Below are 23,834 nucleotides of genomic sequence, written 5' to 3'. Positions count from 1 at the left end.
ATGAAGTACGCCAAGTTTTCCTGCTGACCCTGATACATTTCAGTAACATGTTTATGAATCTTCTATTTTTAACACCATCGTTAACCATGGGTATAGGTAACAAAAAAGAAGTGCCCTTCGTAAATATATTTGAACAGAACTGGATGATAGAATTTAAGTCCGAATACAAATATGGAACTTTACTTCTGGGTTCTATTAGTGCGTTGCGTTGCGTCGCGTCGTCGCAACGCATTAATGTGACATATCGTAAAAAAATATATACATGTAAAACACGACGCAATTAACGCATCGCACTGATGGGGTCTCATTGTAACATACAGACAAGTTTAATCTTCATATTAGAACATGGATTATTCTTAAATATTTGAGCTATGTATTCGTAATATGTTCAATTCAGTCCAGGTATTCAGTGCCTGTATCTGGCACGAAAGATTACGAGGCCACGAGACTTGACAGAGGATGACTGAAATATTTAGCTGAGCCGTTGGAAGAATACATTAGGGAAATTTTCAAAAAGAAAAAAGTTTAAACTTACCAAATACTTTTATTCACGACAAGTCTGTACATCGATGAGTAGCACATTCCATTTTCACCCTAATCGTACAGCACATTGAGATCAAATTGGCATAACTCACGTTGTCCTCTTTCCTACCGATAAGAATCCCGATGTGTTCGAGAAGTATTTGGCGTTGGCTTCGTTCACACGCGTCTCTGCTGCTTGAGGATTCACGATTTCCAAACCCTGGAACAAACATAATATATGTATACTTTAAAAGATAATTTTTCCAAGGGAAGTATGGGGAAAAAATGTGTTTATAGACGCCCGCTACAATAATAACTGTATTACGAAGAATGACGTGTTTAGGTCTGAAATTTTTGTTTGTTTTGTAACTACTTATAAGAGTGGGCAATATAATGTACTCAACCTTGGTTTTGCAAATACAACGGTCACCGTTTACTATCAGCTATCGCAATAGTGATGATCATCATCAAGTAAGACACGATAATAATTAACAAACATGTTTTCAATGTTCAAAATCGAATATTTCACAAACTTTCCCAAACAGTCATTTTCATGGACAGCCTGACAACTTTTCTTATTTGCGTAAAACACCTAAATAATGTTACTCCGAACCGAACCGGATCTGCATAGGGAAATAATATAAGTATTTGACGACTAAATACCTCCAGGTTTCTGGGTTAAGGAAAATGCCTCCGCAAAGCGCGTTAACCTTTAGGGTCAGGCGCTAGTCGTTCAAGTTTTTAGGTCATATTAGAAACCATCATCTCCCATGCATACTGCGAGCCACGCCAAATGGGAAATATAATTTATTGCCTTGAGGGAACGCCTGTTTCAAGTGTAGGAGCCTGTTTGGTGTTACTGCTCTAACATACCGCGCGTCTGGTTTCAAAATAGCCAACTAAGTAGTAAATAGGTCCTCCTCCCAGCAGGTGCTGGTGGGCAGGTGGAGGTTCACCATATGAGCGTTGGTTCTAAACTCCTCAATCAATTTCGTTGGAAATTTGTAAAAGTGGGAGTTAACTTTTGATGGCGTTTTTCGTAGTCAACACCAAGTTCAATTTGGCAAAAACTAAAGTACGGTAGTGAGGCGATTTGAACGCTCGAATCACTCGAACGATGAAAAAAGGTCTAAGCATCTCACTTAACCCAGGCGAGTGTTAGGGATCTTAGGCTAGGTTTCATGAATAGATTAAGATGAATGTTTTCGGTGATTATTGTTTATTGTCAATGGCTTTTTTTATGCCATAGACAATTCTAGAACAAGAGCGAATGTCAATTGTCAACTGCTCCGATGCTCCCCGTCCTCGGGCTCGAGTGAGAATACAAAATGGCCTGATTGTATGGCAGACCACAAGCGTTTACCATCGTCACATCTAATTAAGTAAGTAAGCCGGTTCAATACAATGGTTAAATAGTAAATTTCTCGCTTCATTCGCGCTCAGCACGACAGTTTTTTTGCTAGTTATATTGTATTGAGTAATTATCATGACACGCGATCTAACCTAGGTGCCGTAAGATGACTAAAAGTAACACTTTTAGTGTTTTTATTTTGTTATTTAATCTTCTTGGTTGTAGAGCGCTGGTCGCCTAGCGGCCTAGCAGTAAGAGCGTGCGACTTTCAATCGGAGAGTTGCAGGTTCTAGTACCAATGAGTTTTTAGGAATTTACGATATATCATTTGATAAATACCAGTCGCTTTTCGGTGAAGGAAAACATCGTGAGCCGTGGCAAAAAGCCAGGACAACGCGCGGAAGATGATTAGTCTCCTTGGTAGTATCCAGACCGCTTACATAGCACGAGCCTCCAGTCTCCATACGTCAAGCGCGACTTCAAGTATGGATGCGACTAGCCTTATCGTCAGATACGCGAATACCGGAGCCTATGGACGCCTACAACAACAAATGTGTCACTATTGAGAGCTAGAGGGAAAAACATTAACACACCGTATTTTAAAATGTTTCAAAATGTTAAAATTTTGTAAAAATGGTGTGAAATCAACGAAGAAAGCGTGACATCAGCGCGAAATGTGTTACTTTATATGAGCGCTTGAGATGATTAAAACGATTTGCTCTCATTAGCAACGGACCATATAAAACGTCCGAGCTGAAAACTAGACAATTAAGTTTGTTTATTTTTGTAATGTCTAAATAAGTGGAGCATCTTTCAATTAATTATAAACACGCGGCTATTAATTTTAATTACCTACCTATTCATTCTATAAATAAATATACAACGTTTCGTTATCCATCTGTTTCGCAGCGTTATCTGACTTCAAAACCGCCGGTAACTATTTCTCTTTTTTTTTCAGGATAGCTCGGCGAATAGATTTTTATGAAAAGTAAATAGAAGTACACAAAAGGTACCTACGCCATTAATACAAATCAGGATAAACCATTTTATTCAGCATAAACAGATTCTTGAACACACTGGAGAGTGGAGAACCTCGGTCAACCTTTCTAAATATAATATCTACATGACATATTATATAGGTGACCGATAAAATAGGTGCTGACTGGTATTAAGGTATGTAATCATGCAATTTTTTGTATAAAAAGTACATTCTGTAATACAGTCGCCATCAGATATATCGGAGCGGCTAAGGCGCTCACAAATATCTGAACACGCCTCTATTGTCAGGGCGTTAGCGCGCGTGTTCAGATATTGTGAACACCTTGGCTGCTCCGATATATGGCGACTGTACAGAAGGTATATCCGACGCACATTGAACATCAGCGGGCGCCGGCGGCCGCAATCTCGCTTGCCATCGGTTAACGGTCGCTGGACGCGGCCGGTCGCTGGGCGGAGGGCAGTAATAGCCCCCCGTTTGCAGCTAGGGACAGTATTCATAAAGTACAGATCGTGCTAAATATCTAATTCTGTGTTCTGCGTCTGGACGCCCTAGGTACCGCTGGAGAGACGAAGTGCAGAAAGACCTTAGCGAACTCGGCGCCGCCGTCGACTGGACAGAAACGGCTTTGGACAGAGTAGCATGGCGGTCTTTGGTGTCGGAGGCCAAGATCCACTTCTCGGGTCGTTGCGCCACAGCAGTAAGTAAGTAAGTAAGTTTTCTCAAAAATGGACGGCAAAGTCGACTTTGCCGTTTAAAAAATAGGTTGCGAAGCGCGTAGTTTATGGTCAGTCAAAAATTAAAAAGTTAAAAACATTGCAGTCTCGATTTTGGGACTGCAATGTTGCATACAAATTCCATTATTTGTCGAGTTCCAAACTTTTTAAAAGTTGAAATGGCCATATCAAATGAAGGCACAGGCCCATTAAACAGCCAAACAGATGATTAGTACCGCGACTATTTAGCTGTCTCAAATAGGTTGGCGTATTTTCGTCAGAAAAATACACTTCTATTTTTTTATTAAAAAATAAAAAGGCGGCAAAGCTAATTTTTTCAATTGTTTCTACTTTTTTCTGTGAAAATATATACGTAAGAAAGTTGCTTTTGTAAAATATTTCTATGATGTTTATATTTCTTGCACCATTTTTGAGAAAAGCACTATATATGACTCGGCTGGAAGGCTACTTGCTGGCTTCGGATTCAATTAAACGGACTCCCAAGGTCGTCCGTTTAAAACGAATCCTCAGCCTGCAAGTAGCTACTTCCGAGCCTCGACAATAATGTACTATTAGTTGGTTTGTGTATGTGTATAAGAATGGATCGTCACAGGTCCAGAGGCCGCATAGCGTGGATCGCGCTAAAACATCAAAGGTGAGGGCATTATATACATAAAAAAAACGGACAGGTGCGAGTCGGTCTCGCCCACCGAGGGTTCCGTACTTGTTAGTATTTGTTGTTATAGCGGCAACAGAAATACATCATCTGTGAAAATTTCAACTGTCTAGCTATCACGGTTCATGAGATACAGCCTGTGGCGACAGGCAGACGGATAGTGGAGTCTTAGTAATAGGGTCCCGTTTTTACCCTTTGGGTACGGCTGCTGCTTATCTTAAATACCCTAAAAAGAGACCGATAAGTGTTCACAGTTTATAAAGAGAGAGAGAGAGAAAAAAAAAGAGAGAGGGAGATAGAAGAGAGAGAGTGCGCCCTATTCTTGGGAAAATAGTCTCGACTGCGCGTGCCTCAGACTTTAGGATAAAAAGAAGAAAATATTTATGAAAAACCAGATAATTGTCAAAGTTCTAAGTAATACAAGTAACGCGCTCACACTCCACACGCAATGTTTTGTGAATAGACTAGTCGTTTGCACCACAGGTGTGGTTGTGGTCGATTAAGGCGGAATTGGTATATGTTATAAGCGTGGGTTTCACGTCGGATTGTTGGGATGTGGTTGGGTTAAATGCGGGAAGAGAATAATTATCTTGACGTGGAATATGAAGGAATGACATAAGTGCTCGGACCGGTTATGAACTCTCACGTATCTACTCCCTGGGAACGGATTATGTATGATATCACTACACCTTATAAAACAAAGCAAAGTCCCCCGCCGCGTCTGTCTGTTTGTGTATTCGTATGTTTGTTCGCGATAAATTCAGAAACTACTGAACGGATTTTCATGCGGTTTTCACCTATCTATAGTGATTCTTGAGGAAGGTTTAGGTGTATAATATGTTAACCCGTGCGAAGCCGGGCCGGGTCGCTAGTAATACATATAATAGAAAATATCCATAGAGAAACTGAAGCAAATTCTAGCATACTTTTTTCTAAATATGGTGAGATTCAGTGCTGTCTTCGACTAGAGAAGAGTAATATTTATTAAGAATAAATGTATGTAGATGTACAGCCAGCTGCTAAATTGCATGGACACATGGAATTCATTCATAAAGTAGCTATGCACTTTTGCAGCTCGCTATACAAATTTTTTTGGTGCATTTTAGGGTTCCGTACCCAAAGGGTAAAAACGGTTAGTTGAAAGAACAAAACATTATCATTTTAACGGGAGAGCTCATTAGCCAGTGCTTATGGTTAACCGTAAGCTCGTGGCTCATTCTGTCCTGACGAGGCAAAGTGCTTTAATAGACAAATGTTGATAGATGATGCTTGTTTATTGTTAGACGTTTTATAGTCTCTCTCTCTCTCTCTCTCTTCCAAGCTATATCTACTCGTATATCACACATGGTGATGGGGTCAGCTTTCCGTATCTTTCGCTTCCACTTCGCCCTATCCTCGACGTCGTTTTCGGATACATTGCACTCAATCACGTCCTTTAGCACTACGTCCTTCCATCTTGTTTTCGGTTTACCTCTGCCTCTTTTACCGGGGATGGAAAGTCGTAGTGCTAAATTTCCGACGTAGTCTGGTGGTTTTATAGTGTTACATAAGATAGTAGAAATAAAATAAAATGGAACTAAAAAAAAAACCATACTAAATTGTCGCCATGTTTAAGCATTTTACGTCAGAAATGTGACAGTTACGTTAAGGAAGTGGCGCCCTCAATAATTTTGTACAATTTCTTGTCGGACTATAGTTTGATAATCGTTGGATGATGGACGGGGCTTAAAGCCTTATGGCATATATAGTTTGTCAAAGGACTGTCTCATTTCAATCATAGACAGAGAGAATCATACTATCTTTGTCTTACACTAGTACTAGCACCCAAAAGAAAACGATGAGTATAGTTTTCCTGGTTCTTACTGACTAACAAATTGGTTTGACCAACTATAATATACGTATTGAAACTATTGGACTAGAATAAGCAAATTAATCTTTTTAACACGTTCTCTGTCTGTGTGCCCCCAATGTGGGGTCATGAAGCTTTTTTCAGGAGTCCATGCTTCCACTATGGGCTCACAACATCAAAGTGGAAGCACTCTTGGCCGTGTGACTTTATTATATCATTTTGTATGGGGACAGTGAACGTGTTAATTTTGCTACCCCTATGAGCCAGGGATGATTCCCAGTATCGCTTTTCGAAAGTTTTGAAATAGTTATTTACAATACAAGTGCGGAAAAGAGGAAATTCGAAACGAGTGGCGATATATTAAAACACGACCGAAGGGAGTGTAATAGTACATTGTGCAACATGGGGCGTAAGTTGAATATTGCAAACGGGAGTAAGTTAAATCGCGACGGGTTGCCGGAGCGATTTATAGACTCGAGTTTGCAATATTATTACGCCCCGAGTTACACACAATGTTTTTCATCACACTTGCGATACAAAAATTAAGTATAAAGACAAAAAACTTTTAACTATGGCACTAGAAACGTCATAACTCCCTAGGGAGAACGCTTTTTCTATAACTCCCTCTAAACCTGCGTGAAATTCCACATTTACTGAGCGAGTGTGATGAAAATGTATTTTACAGTACATATGGTCCTATTTTCCCGTGTCGATTTAAAACTTCGGTCGTGTTTTAATGTTTTAATTTATCGCCACTCGTTTCGAATTTCCTCTTTTCCGCACTTGTATCGTAAATAACTATTCTTACCAAAGCCTTTGTTTACGTACATAATTTTGAGTGAGATAAGTTTTCTCCTGCTTATCTTAAATTCTTGCCTTGCGAGTTCCTAATGAGGATCGTATATATTTCGTAATATGTTTCTGACCATATTGATAAAATTTCAAATATCCACGCTAGTCCACGTAAGGATAAAAGATATGCGTTTTAGTAAAGTAGTAATTCTTGCATACATGATCATAATCTAATGGCTGGAACAGGAATGTACTTATATAAGGTTAGATGGGGTAAGAGAAACACTTAACGGAATCCTATAATACCTGGAGGTTAATTCAAACTTACCTTGTGACATCAAAATGATATCTAGGTGATGAGCGAAATTCTGATGTCACAGTGTAAGTTTGGATTGGCCCCTGTTTCTCTTTCTCCGAGCAAAATAAACTGTGTTTCTCTTACTCCACCTGACCTTACTTACTTTAAACAAAGCGTTCTAATTTCCGACTTTTAAAGACTGTATAGACAATTTTTTTATATATTTTTTAAACAAGTTAGAAATCAGTTTCATAACATCAGTTTATAAGGGCCATATGAGCAAGCCAGCGTTAATATACAGTCAGCAGCAGAAGTTGCTAAGCGGGCGAGGCGTTCAAAATTACCTTGACAACGCTCTTATTCTCTTTACAATAATGTCGCGTCAAGATCATTTTGAACACCTGGCCCGCTTAGTAACTTCTGCTGCTGAATGTACCTACTCGTAACTACAACATTTTAATAAAATACGTATAAGAGAAGACTCACACCACCATTTGTGATAAAGTTGTCCATACACTATGTAAATTGCAATGCAAGTTATGCACTAACATAAGGGCGACGCCGATGGCATAAATACCCATGCACCTAAACGGTGAAACTCCTAACCAGATCGTCTGAAATACCAATGGGTAATTTTCCCCGCCCACATGCAAAGTACACATAATGCGCCTGTAATAAATGGTAGGCTAAAAATAAATAAACACTGACTACAAGGAACGAAGTAACGAAGTAGACTTATTCAGAGTATTTTGCCTTCGCACGAGCGCCTTTGCGGTTGAGACTTTGGGACCTTAGTGTGAGGATGTCTATACTTTATTTTAAGATTTATAGAAGATGCTCCTCGACACCACTAGAGGCCCTAGCTCATTCCTTGCCATTAAGCGGGTGAATGAAGCCAGCATTATGGGCACCTTTCCGCAGGGAACAGATCTGGGGGACTCTTTTTGCTAGTTTTAAGTTAAGTTTTTAATTAAATGTAATTTATTTATAAGTGAAATTTTAGATAGGCATTCAGAAAAATTGGAGATGTGTGTAGAATATGCGGATTTTTGTATTTTCAAATAAGTAGGATTTGAGTGCAATTATTACTAGAGTTAGACCAAGAAAAGTCTGCAGCGATTTTGATAGCCCACGCAGTGCAAGTGTTATTTTAAACGTCAAACTTCTATGAAATTATGACGTATAAATAACACTTACACTGCGTGGGCTACCAAAATCGCTGCAGACTTCTCTTGGTCTAACTCTACAAGACGCAACGAACACTCGAGAGTTGAACGTCGAACGTGACATCACGATAATTCCTTAACCAGAGATAGGTTGCTGTCACTGTCCCTGTACTGTGTTAGGGCCATGGGCACAATTTCTAGTGTCTCTACTTTCCCCTAGTACTTTCAATTCACGACTGTTTGCTATACTGTTAATTGAGGGCCGGCTGAAATGTATTCAGGCGCAATTATACTTGTGACACAGATGATTTACGTACTAGATGTAGATGTAATTTGCTGAATTTACGATCTGTACTAATGTAGAATAACAAGTATAAAAAATAATTATTGGGTTAAACATTAGTTGTACTATAGGTAAAATGGAGTCGCCTCCAACCTCCAATAGGGTATTTGACTACTAGTCAAATCAATTTCTTTTTTCGAACTGTCAAAACGATTTTGTTACCTACTATGGAATTTATATGAAACACTAGCATGTGACGTCACTATCAAATTACCTACTTTTTATAGTTTTATACCTACGGGTTTTAAGAAAGAATAACTTCTGTCTACGCTTCTCTATTAATCTTCTGGTGCTTTATTTCATGCATGGTGTAAATTAATTTATTTCAAACACAGTCAAATACCCTACCCTGAATGAGGTGGCTGGTGGAGTGGCTTTGTCTACGTATAGGTCTGAACAACGTCACGCAGCAGAGTTATATGAAACTTCCCATACAATAAAATTTTGCAAACGCTTTTACGGTGACAGACGGTTTGATGCAACCGACCCTAAGTCTGGAGACTTCGTCAATATGACAGACGTTGTTATCAACGTTATAGTATAGAGCAAATGTCTCTTTTAACACCGCGCAATTAAACTGACAATGATATTATCACGATGTCACGTCGTTAAGAGTCACAAGAATATACTTGCAAATGTTTCATAGCCGCCGCCATACAATCTAAATAACATTATGGCATGGTCAATTGATCACTCAAGTAAATAACATACGCCAAGTTTCATGTTATTTCACCATGTGGTTTCAAAATGAGAGCGTAAGAGAGTTTTCACATTGTCCGATCAGATATCGGATGTCAGAAGGAAGTAAAATGTAAGATATATGTGTTTTCTCTGTATTTATTTATGCATTTAATAAATAATTATTACTAAAATACGATAAATAACGCAAACAATACACTCCTTTTTGGGCAGTCGTGCAGTAAAAAGGCGGACTTAATGCCAATGGCACTCTCCTGCAGCTGTTTTTGTCATAGGCGCCTTCCGACATCCGATATCGGAAAGGCGCTTCCGATAAATTCAGCCATGTCGGATGTAGGATCCTACAATGTGAAAACGCTCTAATTTGTCTTTTTGTGATTGTTAACGTCAGCCATCATATCCGTTCCGGAAATTACCTACACGTTCATCGTACGTAGGTACGCTCTAAAAGCGGAGTCTATTGTGGTAGGTAGTCTATGCCTTGTAAGTTAGCGGGCAGACGGCGGGCAGTTAAATCAGATTTGGTGTACTTGTTAATGTAGTTGACAGACAATGAAACATTACTCCGCGTTGAAGGGAAAGTAATTACATAGTCGATTTAGTTTCTATAAATGTTTTGATGTTGGTATAGTTAAGGGAAAATGAGCTCATGAAATTACTAGATATATTTCCCGGGTCAGCAATTTCTAATATTACACCGATTACACGGTCGTACTATATGTGAAATTAAGTAAAAATGAATACCTAAATATATAGATGACTAATTGATATTTATAGAATAAATCTTATAGAGTATTAATAGAGTCTGGCTAGCCAAAAATTGTTGACAGATATTTCGTTGTTGTATCACCAATTGTCTATGATTTAAAAAAAAGCTAACAGACAGTTGTCAATTTATGTCATTCATTCAAATTGTTTGCGGTTTTTAAGGGGATTATTTTAAATAATATTAATAATGTCTATACTGAGTGAGGTTCGCAAACTATTATTTAAGCTCGTAAATAATTACGACAATGTTCGAAGTCGACGTGTAGCGTTGTATAACGAAAAACTGCAATGTTTACAACTCCTAAACAAATGTAAACAAATTAGGAGGTTGGTGCTCTATAAATATTTTGATACTTCGCATTTAGCATATTTGGCATAGTACTTATGTATTTTTTTGGTGATGGGTTAATATTACGGTATTATCGAGCTAGGTCTTATTTACACTACATTTCATTTTTCGCCTTGTTACAATGGTATATGGTGAGAAAGTGTTAACATATGTGTTTATCGTTGACTGTACTTTACATAGTGGTGGAAATTATGTGAGCTAACTTTGAGTGCACGTCAACGTATATTTAATTTATATCCTTAGGTACCTTACGTGTGCACAGAAAATCAAAAATATTTTCTAGTATCAAAACTATAATTCCTACTACACAAAGTGTGACCAGCGCAAGATTTTTTGAATTTCCCGCCAAACATTTGTGTAATATTTCAGTAGCCAGGCTCTATTATTGCGCTCCTTTTGCGCCAATATGATGCAAGCGAAGCGTACCTACTGAATGAATATAATGTTTTTAAAATCTGAATACGCCCCAGTACGGCTACCACCAGTTTTGACATTGACATATTCGCTCACGTCTACGTACCTTACTTTCTATACATCTCGCTTGCACTAATATGCGAGTATGAGCGAGATGCATAGAAAGTAAGTTACGTAGACGTGAGCGAATGTGTCAATGTCAAAACTGGTGGTAGAGGCACAAGTAAAGGGACACACGAGACGCAGACGACGCATGAGGACATGAGATCGTCAACCGTGTGGGAATACCGTCACAATGCAAGGATTAATATGAGTAACGGGTAATATTCTCAGAGACAGACTATAATAATAAATTTGAATAATTAGTGAACACAAATAGACTGACAGTATCCTGTAGTCATGCTTAACTTATTATTTTTTTTTGATTCGACAATAAGAAACATTAAAGCCATCTTAACGCAACTTTATTTTCAAAATCTCTTCAGCTTTTTTATAAACCTCTGCATCTCTAAAGTTTAACTGAGGCGGTTCGTGAGATGACTAGTTGAAAGCTTGCTTGTATGAAATTAAATTTAATTAACCCTTTGCACGCCAAACGGCGCATCCATTTGCCGTGCCACTGACGCCACGGGGGTAAAATTTAGTTTTGTGAATAGCATAGCATTATTTATGCCAACCTAAAAGTGGGATGTGGGGAGTGGGATCAGTAGATTTTCATCAAAAAACTATCGACGTCAATTGCCGTGTGTGGCGTTCAAAAGGTTAAGTAAATAAAAATGATTTTACGAGTTTTTATTCTCAAAACCCAGCTAGATACATTCTACTAGAAAATCGCCGCACAACTATTTTACCAACCTACTGATATAAGTGGTAGAGCTTTATTTCTTTGATCGCCTACAATTTTGTTGTAACTGGCGCTCAACAGAAAAGGTATTACTTGCCTTAAGTGCAACAAAGTAACGCAACACCAAATTAAAGCGATTTCGTCAACGTAAACCCAACATTGAACAAAATCCTTAAGCTTAATTTAAAAACATGACACACAACTGATCAACGGCCATCTGTGCGTATTTACTCAACTAAGTAATGATTTAGTTAAGTAACCAACTGCTTAGTAACTGCCCGCGGCAAAGGACCGCCATCAAAAAGGACTGTCACTCCTATTTAACTTTCCAACGATTTATTTATGACCATAACTTATGCGTCACTTGTTTATAGTCCTAGCGGCGTCACAATCCAGTGACAAATGACTATCATAACTTACCGTGCGCTCAATGGGGTTTACTAGGCGAAGTTTGGATGAAGGACTATAGTCAAGGCTAAGTCTAATAGCCTAAGCAAGCCCTGTCTAAATCAGCGGTTTTCAAAGTTTTCGCATGGACCTTTCATGATTAATTATTTTCGTGGTACTTAAAACCTGAAGAAAAATTTCTTGTATTACATATGTAGGGCACAACGGAAAGTCGGTAGACAGTGAAGGATTTAATTTCTGTGTCAATTCCCACCTTGTCACAGGGACAATAATATGAGATCCCTAGCGCATAATAGTCACTATCTCACTGTGACAATGTACCGAAGTTGTACAGAAATAAAATTCCTTGACTGTTACTCTATTGTGCAAAAGACTGTAGCTACGAGTATAATAACAATAGGTGGTATTATTATTATAGCAACTCTCTAGAGTGTCTAGATGTAGTTATTATGTTCTTGGTTCAGAGTAAGGTTGCCAATTGCCATAGTTCTGGAGGATGTCTTAACGGCGAGAGACTTGAATTTGTGCTTTTTTATTTGATAAAAGGTAATGTTAATGCCTCTAGACATTTTGCCCTCCTTGCTATCTCTCTACCCCAACAGATTGGGAACTCCAGCCTAAGTGCTAAATCGTCCGGCCAGCGATAGATCAAGCCGGTTCCTTAAGGGCACGATCTTAGATAGCGCTAATGTCTTTACTCCACCATAAAATATAATGCCGGTGCGCGATGCGCCGCGAACGTCAAGAATGCGATGGCATACTTGATGCATTGCTTAAATAGATTTCCTTCTATAGACTCTGCATTTGAAGAATTAACGAAGACGTGTAGGTAATAGTGCACAGCGCGGCGCACACCTTCACGCTTGCTTGTGCTGTCTACATAGACGTTCTTATACCTATAAAGGGTTACGCCAAGACCTACAGTACTTAGTTGCACACACGCCTTTTCATATTAATGATACATGCTGAATTATTTAGTTACGGAGCACCAATTCAGTCACCTTACTCAGTACTTAGTGGTAAACCCTGCCTCCGAAACTTGCGTTCCTGAGTTCCCATTCCAGTTGGTGTAAGAAACGTTAAAAACTTAATATGTAAGTAATTTTTTTTTTTTTTTTTTGGTGTTAAGAGACTTTATTGAGACAAAAAATACAAACTAAACAATAATAAAACTAAACTACATGGAATATAAAACTTAAAATAATCATATAAATAGACTTATAAATGAACATAAATGAACTTATAAATAAACTTATAAATAAAAAATGCTCCCTAGGTCGCTGTCATGAGTTATGGTGCCCAGTAGGCTGGCAGCGTTACCTCGTTGGATGGCCAGACTTAGTCTCTGGCCGAAGTAGCTGCCAGCCCTCTGGTCACCAGACGCATCTATAAGGCGCTCGGAAATTTCTTTATATAAAGACTTCGCACTGGGCCCCCACGGACCCAGAGTTTCGACTCCGAACGGTGCAAATATGTAGCCCTCGCCGAGGACAGCATATTTGCGCCGCTTGTTTAGTTCTGCTGTTATGGCCGCAGCCCCCGCCTTGACGGAGGTCGCCTGTAGGTGGGACGGCGCGAGCGTGTCAACGCAGGTGGCGTCCCACACAAGCGTCCTCCCCAGCTTCCACGGAATGAGTGACATCCCGTCGGGCCGCTTGCCGTCGTCTCGTGCGATACCGTTCGGCTCAAGTATGGCCGGCACGCTGACGGAAGCAAGCGCCCTACGGATGACATCATTCAAGGATGCGTGGCGGGAGATACGGCCGGCGCTCCTCTGGCAAGACAAGCCGTGGTGACCCAGATCGTCTACCATTGTGCCACAGCGGCAGCGGTGGGGCTCGTTAGTTTTGGTGCCCAGTCGTAAGCAGGTGGCAAGAGTGAGGGTCGTCTTGTCGAGCAGGGTGCCAATATTGGCTGATGGTAATGCGTGAAGCCAGTAACCAGCTTCCGGTTCCGCCACTGCCAGCAGACGAGCGCGCTCTGCTGAACTCTGAGCAGAGTCCGTGAGTTCTTTTAAGGTTGATCGGCAGAGCGGCTCGTCCCACTGTTTTTGTGATTTAAGGGAAACTGGAAGCGGGCTGCCTGGGCAGGACTGCAGCCAGACGTCTTGGGCCTCATTCAGAGTGGTGGTGCACTCGTTTCCAGCAGCTGGGCAAAAAATTTTAGCCGCAAGGTTCTGTGTACTATGGAAAGAGGCCAAAAACGCAGGGAGGGCCACACTGACCACTTGGCGTATGCCCAGGCCGCCATGACGGATTGGCAGGGAGGCCTGAGTCCAGGCGCGGTTATCGAGGTGAATGTTAAGGATTGATGAGAGAGTAGTTTTGAGTACGGAATCTAAGTAATTAAACTTACAGTGAATAGTTCGAACTCGTAGTTCGATTAATATAAATAATCATATATGTAATATTATTTTAATTTATGTCCACATTTATACGTCTTATGTTATTAAATAGGTCCTTCGAATCGGACACATTCCAATTAATTTTAATAGTCGAATTAAGGTTTTGTTGCTTTTTTAAACAGTTCGAGTCTATTGTGCGATTTAACGTAATTACGTTTAAGCAGATAAGAATGAAAAAATTGCAAATTATAGACAATGGGAAGATGGTAGCGAATTAATATAATGTCTATGTAAGGTCGCATGAGTATACGTGAGATAACAGCAACGATTACGGCACGACGACAATGTAAATTGTTAACTCAGTACATCGGCACGGTTTTTTTCTCGAGGATACCGACAGATGGCTATCGCTAGATGCAGCATATAAGACTCGGACTCAGTATTGGTTCTTTAAAAGTAATAGCAAGCGAGTGTGACCGCTTTTTTAATTGCGTTTTGTGTCTACGGGTACGTTTACGGCATGTTACGTAAAAAAATATGTACTCGAATTCGCTCCAGAGATAAATATGAGCTGCTACTAGTGGCTAACCTGATAGTCTCATAGGAAGATCAGCGGAGGAATACGCCAGCATCATGATGAGATAAGACCATTTGGCACTTTCTCCTTGTGTGTGTTTTGTTTTTTTGAATAGTTTTGTGTATGTATTTACAGTTTATGAATAAAGTGTATTTATTTATATTTTATTAACGGCTCAATTTTCCGACGGTGTTATCTCTGATATACAGTTTGCCGAAATTTCATTTGTCTAATGGTACTTTTAAAACATAGGACAATGAACCTTCGGAACTACATGTAGGACTCCATACATGCAGGTAGGGCTTGCAATATCGGATGGTTTCCAATTCCGGAACTGATTTTCGAGAGTCCAATTCCGGAATTCCGGAACTGGTTCCGGAATTAGGGTTTATCATACATATTTTTATTCGATTTTTTTTGTAAAAAACGACAAAAAATGTGAAATTCTGATACTTTACGTTTATTAAAGTTAGTAATGTTTAAGAGAAATTTAATTTGAAGTAGGTACCTAAGTTTTTTTACCACCCATTATACCACCTTATTAAAATGGTTACAATTAATTATTCACTTCTATGATACGGGGTATTTATTTGGGGAAACTATAGTTGCTAGCAAACCATTCGATGCATAATTTTATAAAATAGTTAAATATAATAGCTTCCTACTTTTCCTAACCTAGTAGGTAGTGGTGTTGTTTAAGAAGTTGAAGGTCTAAGTTTGGCTTTTTCCTTCCTAGTTCCTAATTATGATTCAGAATATCATATATTATGTGCTTCTACAGGATTCGAAATCGTTAATAGAGAAAACCTCTTTCTATCTGAATTCAAGATAAATAGTCCAAATATTTTTAAATTTCAATTCTACAAATTCGCTTATGTAGGATTCAGATTATTCTGAATATTCTTAGTAAATCGCTCTGCTTTATTTTTTTTTATTATGAGCCTATATCGTTCCACTGCTTTAGCAAACGGAAAAGTAAAATATACGTATACCTACTATAGGTAGTTCACTGAATGATTAAGAAGCACTTAATAACGACAAAAAACACCCGTACAGTGTAGTTTCTTAACAATTTTTAATAATAAATGTATTAAAACCTAGAAAATCCAATTCCGGAATTTTCGATATTGAGTCGTATCAATTCCGGAATTGTAATATCGGAAAATTTGTCCGAGATTCCGGAATTTCGAAATTCCGGAATGCAAGCCCTACATGCAGGACTACCATGCATGGTGACAATGGTGATCTCAAGTGTTCGTCTGTGCTTCATAATAACGATAATGCAGAATCTACTGAGATAGTCCACGAGGATACCTAACCCACATTTATGTAATTACTAAGCGAGTTCGAATTTTAGATTGTCCGTACGAGTATAGGATTTCATTTGTCACATTTTACAACCGACCCTCGGTATCTGGAGCATTTGTTCCGCAATGCATCTGTTATGAAATTTGCATAAACTTACGTTAGACGTTTTCCATTTCCAAGGTCTTCACACGCGTTCAGAGCACAATCGGTCACAATTATCTCTGAAGCGATCGTATTAATTAAGATTTGATCAAACAAAACATTACAATACGCTTTGATGAAAACATAAATGATAGGATCGTTAATCAAGAGTGCATAGACAATATGGTTTTAAGGTCTTATTCTGAGATCTTCACACAGTGTAATACTTAACCAACGTAGTAAAGAATCGAGAACCAAATAGTTATTGATACAACGAGGTAAATAGGTAGTATAGTGATCTATGATCGGTTTTCAGAGGCTTCAAATCCATGTACAGTCGAAGTCAGTTAAACGCTTTCTTATTAGCAATGTCTTCAAGCATTCTTTGGGTTAGGTAGGTACGAAAAATTATTGCGCCGGCTATAGAATTACTATAGCCGGTCAAACAAGTTTGTCAGTAGAAAAAGGCACGAAATTCAACTTTTCTTTGGACGATAAACCTTCCTCGCCTACATTTTTTATATTTGCCACTCTTTTGTACTGACGGAAATTTATTTGTCAGAGTATATTTATTCATTAAAAAAGACAAAAAGTTTCGCCTCATTATTTTTTGTCTCTTTTGTGTGGGCATTCGCATAATACTGACTAATAAAACAATATATTATCCTCGTGATCGTACGTAGAAATATTCATGAAAAAATATTGGGCATTCATCAAAATCGATATAATTATGTTACTTTAACGTTCATGCCAAGTCTCGTGTTACTACAGCATGTCGTTTCAAAATGAGAGGGTGACTTCAATTGCATGGCAGCGGCTAAGGTCGCGTGACTCTTTACACTAATAGCCAATAATAATATATATGTAATGCAGGCTGTACATACTCGTCGAGAGACCTAAAGACAGGCCGAGAACGAGTGTGTACATGCTGCTCTCTTCTCGCCTCGCTCTTCCTTGTCCTCGCGCTTCTCCGATTGGATCGGAGCTCGGAGCGGTGCCGAGTCTAAAAGAAAAGGGCACTCTTTCTCGCCAATTAAAACTTTATTGATGGTAATACATCCATCAGTCCCATTAAACAGTACGATGTCACTTTCCGATCCACCAAGATAATGGCCGACATGGCGATATATGGCATCGTTAAATTTTATAGTCGTTTTTGCAATTGGGAAAGGCTGGGAACGTACGGAATCTCTACTAGGTCTGTCGAATAGTGAATATATCAAGCTAATGGTAGCTAGTTATGACTTATTTATGATAGGTACCCGAGGGCTCACCGCGAACAAAGAAAATTAAAATTTCATCTCTTTTTCTTTCGAATATGCCAGAGTGAATGAGACGCAAACAGATTAATGCACGAACGACATGGTTCGCGGTTAGTCCCTGTCATCTTTGATTTGAGAGCAGTACTGGCAAATTCCATACTCAACTTTCTTTTAGACTTTGACGTCGTTGTAGCTTAAGGGGCTCACTGATTGCGTCCGCCGGACGGTATCGGCCCGTCAGTTCGGAACTGTCAAAATTTTATTCTAACTGACAGGCCGGCCGGCGGACTGTTAATCAGTGGGCCCCTTTATCTTCTGATTTTGACGTCACCAGATACTTGTATGGGCTTGCTCACACAATCATCTACATAAGAACACTAACCTGCAACGGTGTGAAGGCCGACTGATGACGCAGTACCGGACACCTGTCTTCTAATACTGGTCGCTCCCCCGTTACTGCTGGTTCTGTTTCTGCAGATTCCTTTGCAGCGTCATGCTTACCCGCACTTTGGTCTTTTCGTCGACTTGTGGGAGACGAGGACTTGCCAATGGTCTCTAGAGACCTCCTTTGGCCTCTGAAGACGATCTACCTACACAATCTACACATCCTAATTCAGTAGTAACAACTAACCTGCAAAGGTGTGAAAGCGACCGATGACGCAGTACCCGACACCTGTCTTCTAATACTCGTCGCTCCTCCATATTGCTGGTTTTGTTTCTGCAGATTCCTTTGCAGAGTCTTGCTGATCCGGACTTTGGTCTTCTCGTCGACTTGTGGGAGACGGACTCGGCCGGTGCTGGACTTGCCGATGGTACCGCGTGTGTAGCCTAGGTCTTCTTGGTAGGCGTCGTCTTCGATCTATGAAAGAAACAGATGGTTTAGTTGTGAAAAGTGAATACTTTTTTATTAACCCTTTAATGCCTTATTAACGCGCCATAATAAACCTTATTGGAATGTATGAAGATTTATATTAATAGGTACAGTACACTGTAACTGTGTGCGTCTGTGACGGCCGTTGGCGGTAAATGACTGGTTAGACTTTAAACCATTCACTTAGGGAGAGGCAATTACTCGTACTTATTTAAATAATACAATTTACCGTAAAATATATGAAAGGTTTGAATACTTTGAATAAAGCTACTTTTATAAATTGAAAAATGCTTGAATTAGAATATTTCATGCATAATCACTTAATCAGTCAATTAATTTAATTAAAGGTGACCTTATAGTTACCTATCGTCGTGATATGAATGGTTTTCGGATACCAAATGTAGTAAGGTCAATCAGATTAACAACGATTTAATGAAGTCGATAAACAATAGTTATCATTAGAGGGTCTAGTAATGTGTTGATGTCTTTATTCTAATGTGAGCGATATTTCAAGCGACATATAAAAAAATACTTTCGATCACATTCTCGTCTAAGTATTTATTTGAGGTCCACGCGATATTTTCCGCTTCTTTTCTCTCAATCGACCCAGTTTTCTACGTACTCAATCTCATCACAACATCACTGTTGAAGAAACGAATCGATAACTACGAACAACTATTAAGCTATTTCTCCCCTCAATTAACTGCTATAAATCGTTACGCTACGACAGTAAACGTCTAGTGCTTCTGGTAAAATAACTCATCCGATTTTGAACCTAAAGAACATCATGGAAAAGAGAAGTTATCAATCAATTTCGCGCGATGAAAGAGTTATAAAAACTTCACCACGTACGATCAACTACCGTATAAACAAAAGAATAACTATATATGGGATGACGCTTACATAACGATGAGTATCGTTTAAATCAAAACCATGTTCTCGTGTGTCCAAATAAAGAGATTGCACGGTCCGTCATGCATAACAACATGGTTAAGTAAGTTAAGTAATACCGTAATAGATAAAGGGACTGCAAGAATGATAGCCATATCAGTAGACGCAATAAACGTAACTTTGTTATGACTGGTGCAAAAAATGTATTGCGAATTAAAAAGTACAAGAAATCTGATGTCGAAAAACAATAAACGCATCAGGCCCCAATTTCACCACGGTGACAGGTGCGACAATTGTAAAATCACTGTTGCTGACGTCACAGGCATCCATGGGCTACGGTTACCACTTACCGCGGGCGGGCCGTATTCCTGTTTGCCACCATCATTGTATTATTTAAAAAAACTATATTATATCGGAAAAAAACAGATATTTCTTTTGTGAAGTTTCTGACAATTGTCAAGATTTAGAAGAATTGTAAGTAATTCTTGACAGGTAATGAGTTATATGTCGGAATTTCGTGACAATTGTAGTGTTTCTTGTGACAATTGTCATAAACTTAGCAAGAGAAATATCAGTTTTTTTCCGATATAATAATTTTTTTTTAAATAAAACAATGATGGTGGCAAACAGGAATACGGCCCGCCCGATGGTAAGCGGTAACCGTAGCCCATGGATGCCTGTGACGTCAGCAACAGTGATGTTTTACAATTGTCGCACCTGTCACCGTGGTGAAATTGGAGCCAGGTTTCATGAAGTGGTGAATAGAAATTAGTTTTAGGCGTTTATAGGGTTCCGTACCTCAAAAGGAAAAAACAGAACCCTTATAGGATCACTCGTGCATCTATCTGTCTGTCTGTCTGTCACAGCCTATTTTCTCGGAAACTATACTGGACCATTTAAGTTGAAATTTGGTACACATTTCACAATTAGTGACCCAAAAATGAATTTGAAACATGGAGGCCACTTTTGGGGGGTAAATGAGAAAGTTAAAAAATAAAGTTTTTCTAACTATATCGTGTTACGTATACATATTATCAAATGAAAGAGCTCATTTTGTGAATTTCAAATATATATTATTTATTATTATTTTAAAATACATAGGTTAGAAGTTAGCTATTTAAGAAAATAGCCAATAAATGAGCAACCCCCCCCCCCTTTATATCCGAAAATACTGGGTCTAAAATTTTGAAAAAAAATCACAAAATAGTTCTTTATTTATAGATGACAGGAAAACCTATTAGAAATGAGGAGTCAAGCATGAGTCGGACGTAATGTACGGAACCCTTGGAACGCGAGCCCGACTCGCACTTGGCCGTTTTTTTTTCAATCTATAGTTCATCGTACAATAATTGGCACAAGCACTATACTTTTTATGAAAGTACTATTTTTTACTCAGGTCTGACTCAGGCCACAAAATAACTTTAAAGTATTCCTTTTAAAGAAAGAAAAGTACGCTCTTGTCTCCTAAAAGTTTTTGTTATACTGTACGAAGGTTATTCACCTCCCGGTCCCATTATTACCATCACGAAAAATGCATTCTAGAAATGCTTCTACACCATTTCGACCGCGGAAGACCATTGCGTGTAACAAATTGGTAGATATGTTCTCTCGTTAACTGTTCATCGTGTAGTTAGTATAACATATCATACCATGCTAGTAAAGCATTCGATTCAAATGAAATGAGCCATCGTTAGTGTTTGATATAATTGTAATGAGTAACGATGTGCAATTATGCTAGAGGATTGTGCTTGGTAGACTTATTGCGAATGGAACACACTGTCGGTAAAGCTAGCAAATAATTATCACAATTATAAAAAAAAACCGGACAAGTGCGAGTCGGACTCGTCCACCGAGGGTTCCGTACTTTTTAGTATTTGTTGCAGTCAGCCTGGTGACAGACGGACGGACGGACGGACGGACGGACGGACAGCGGAGTCTTAGTAATAGGGTCCCGTTTTTACCCTTTGTGTACGGAACCCTAAAAACATAGTTAAACTTAAAGTAGGTGAAGCTATAAATTAGCTAAGCTAAAAAGTAATGATACTTTTGAGATTAGGTACGACTTCTTGGTTGGGGAAGAGTACTTCGGCGTTCCTGTGGCCATATAGCCCTGAGGCGGCAAAGAGAGGGTTTAGTGGGTAAACCATGGATCTCATTAGCCTAATATGGGAGTCCCACATAACTATCCCGGGCCTATCCCCGCGCCTGGGTGGTATGCGTAATGCATTCCACTATAAATTTAAGGCGCTAGAGCCCTTCAAAAATGGCCATAATGGCCTAATTGACTATGCCGCAATGAGAGGCGCAGATTCAAAACTGATATCAATTAGCCAAAAAAGCAAAACGGTCCGACACAGATAATTTCATAATCATTTAGATTTCCAAATTTGGTTACGATTGGTTAAGTTTTGGAGGAGGAAACAGAGGAGTACGAAACCTCGATTTTTGAGATTTTTACGCAGGATTTTTCGCCTTGTCCTTATCGCACTACTTTTAGGTGCCGCTTCCGTTAGCGAGACGGGTATATTTACCTAAAATATTTAAAACTCAGCTCCTGTTTCGTCTTAACTAGTTTACGTGGAATAAATATCCACCACCACACCATATCTAAATACGTCTGCCGTTTAACTGAGACAAGAAGTTATTATGGTCAAGAATAAGCGGTTTGACAATGGCAACAACCGTGTGTATCTATTGCACAGGCACGGACGTCCGCGGGTCGCGTTCCGGTCTATTTGACTCGCGAAAAAACGATCCACATACAGTCTGGCCTACTTGAAATTCGCCCACGGCTCGCCGAGCGTGCCGTCACATTTAGGATTCTGCGAATACGTTAGATGCTAATCTGATTAATCGTTTGGCTTATCGGTTACTAATTAAGGGTAATTAGGAATTAGTTATGAGAAGATCGCGAGGAAAGCTATGTTTGGTTAGTTTGACGTTGATCGCGAATATTAGGTCCTTACCTATGAAATTGGCGTTTTTGTTCATAGATATAAGTCTGATCCTAGTTTTTTTTTTTTTACAAAAGTACATACACAATTACAATAAAACTACAATATGATTTCGCCAAACTGCTTGACAGCAATTAATTGTTATTTTTTATTGTTAAGTGTTCAGAATTAAGCCTTGAAAATAGGTCTTTTCATGTGCTGTCGGTTCGAGTATTAAAATTACTTATATTTTTCTAATGGTACCAATTTTCAAGAAATGGAGATATTGAAAACATACCTTAAAGGTGTCAAAAATTACTGGAAAAATTTTGTTTGGTTTGAATTAGCCATCAAAAAAATATCCGCAATATTAATTGTATGGAAATTCGTGTTTCGTTGAAATTCTCCGAACAAAACGCCAATTTCATAGGTAAGGACCTAATATATTGCGAGGGTTTATATGGGTGGAAAAGTAATTACATATCGTCTGAAGGAGGATAGCGGGGAGCGTTATAGAATAGTTTTCAATTTTATTTATGCTCTAAGATTGATTTGTAGAATTGTTTTTAGTAATTCTTGAATAACAATCGCGGTAACCATTAACCGGTAAAATTATAATCGTTTTTTTTTAATCATTGAATCCATGTCATGAGTGTCATGACACTCATGAAGCTATTTATTGCCTTATTTTTTCAGCTTCTCCAGTCAGTCCTCCACTTGCATTTCGAGAACAGGAATGTAAGGAATTTGGCATTTTACTCGGGTCGAATTTTGGAGATTATTTAGCGTGTTTGCTGGATTAGTGTTATAATTTTACTATTTAAGTTTATGCAGATTATGGTAACGTATTTATTTACCAAGTAAATCGAGCACATTTTAATGTAAGTAAAGATGAAACCACATTTACCAAAACAATTAACGCGCAGATAATCCGCTTTTTGCTAAGAAACCTCTATTTTCTCAGAACATGATAACAAGAGAGCCATTGTAATTGGTTCCAATTTTCATTTAGCTTTCTCCAGCAATCATGGAATTTCATTATACGGACTTCGGATTATAATTGATCTCGCTTCGTAATCACAATTAAGTGCGATACATTTATGAGTGAATTTATTTAAGCTGGTAACTGTTGGGTAGTTTCTCCTATAGATTTAAACTTACACGATTTTCACTCACAATTTAAGGTAGGGACAAAGTTCTATAGAATAAGCCTTAAGGTTTGGACGTAACATTACGTGCTTGTTCGCAAGCAGACAGGCGTTGGAGACGTCAGACCAAATAATAAGAGTAAATGCACTTGATTAAGTTCCTATTA

General features: G+C 38.8%; 1 protein-coding gene across 1 annotated transcript in view; it reads right to left on the bottom strand.

The window, feature by feature from the left end:
- Positions 1-524: 524 nt before the first annotated feature.
- The window catches only part of LOC134792735 (U4/U6 small nuclear ribonucleoprotein Prp31), a 28,824-nt gene continuing 5,514 nt past the window's right edge, over positions 525-23,834 (bottom strand). The window contains exons 8-9 of the mRNA XM_063764034.1: positions 18,456-18,683; positions 525-742 (exon numbers count right to left, since the gene is read on the bottom strand). Coding sequence (XP_063620104.1) covers positions 632-742; positions 18,456-18,683 — 339 coding nt within the window. The 3' untranslated portion in view covers positions 525-631. The remainder of the gene's footprint in view (positions 743-18,455; positions 18,684-23,834) is intronic.

Source organism: Cydia splendana, chromosome 8 (genome assembly GCF_910591565.1).
Source record: "Cydia splendana chromosome 8, ilCydSple1.2, whole genome shotgun sequence".
NCBI classification, from domain to species: domain Eukaryota; kingdom Metazoa; phylum Arthropoda; class Insecta; order Lepidoptera; family Tortricidae; genus Cydia; species Cydia splendana.
The sequence above is the reverse complement of the archived record's forward strand: the minus strand, read 5'-3'. Positions and strand labels throughout refer to the sequence as shown.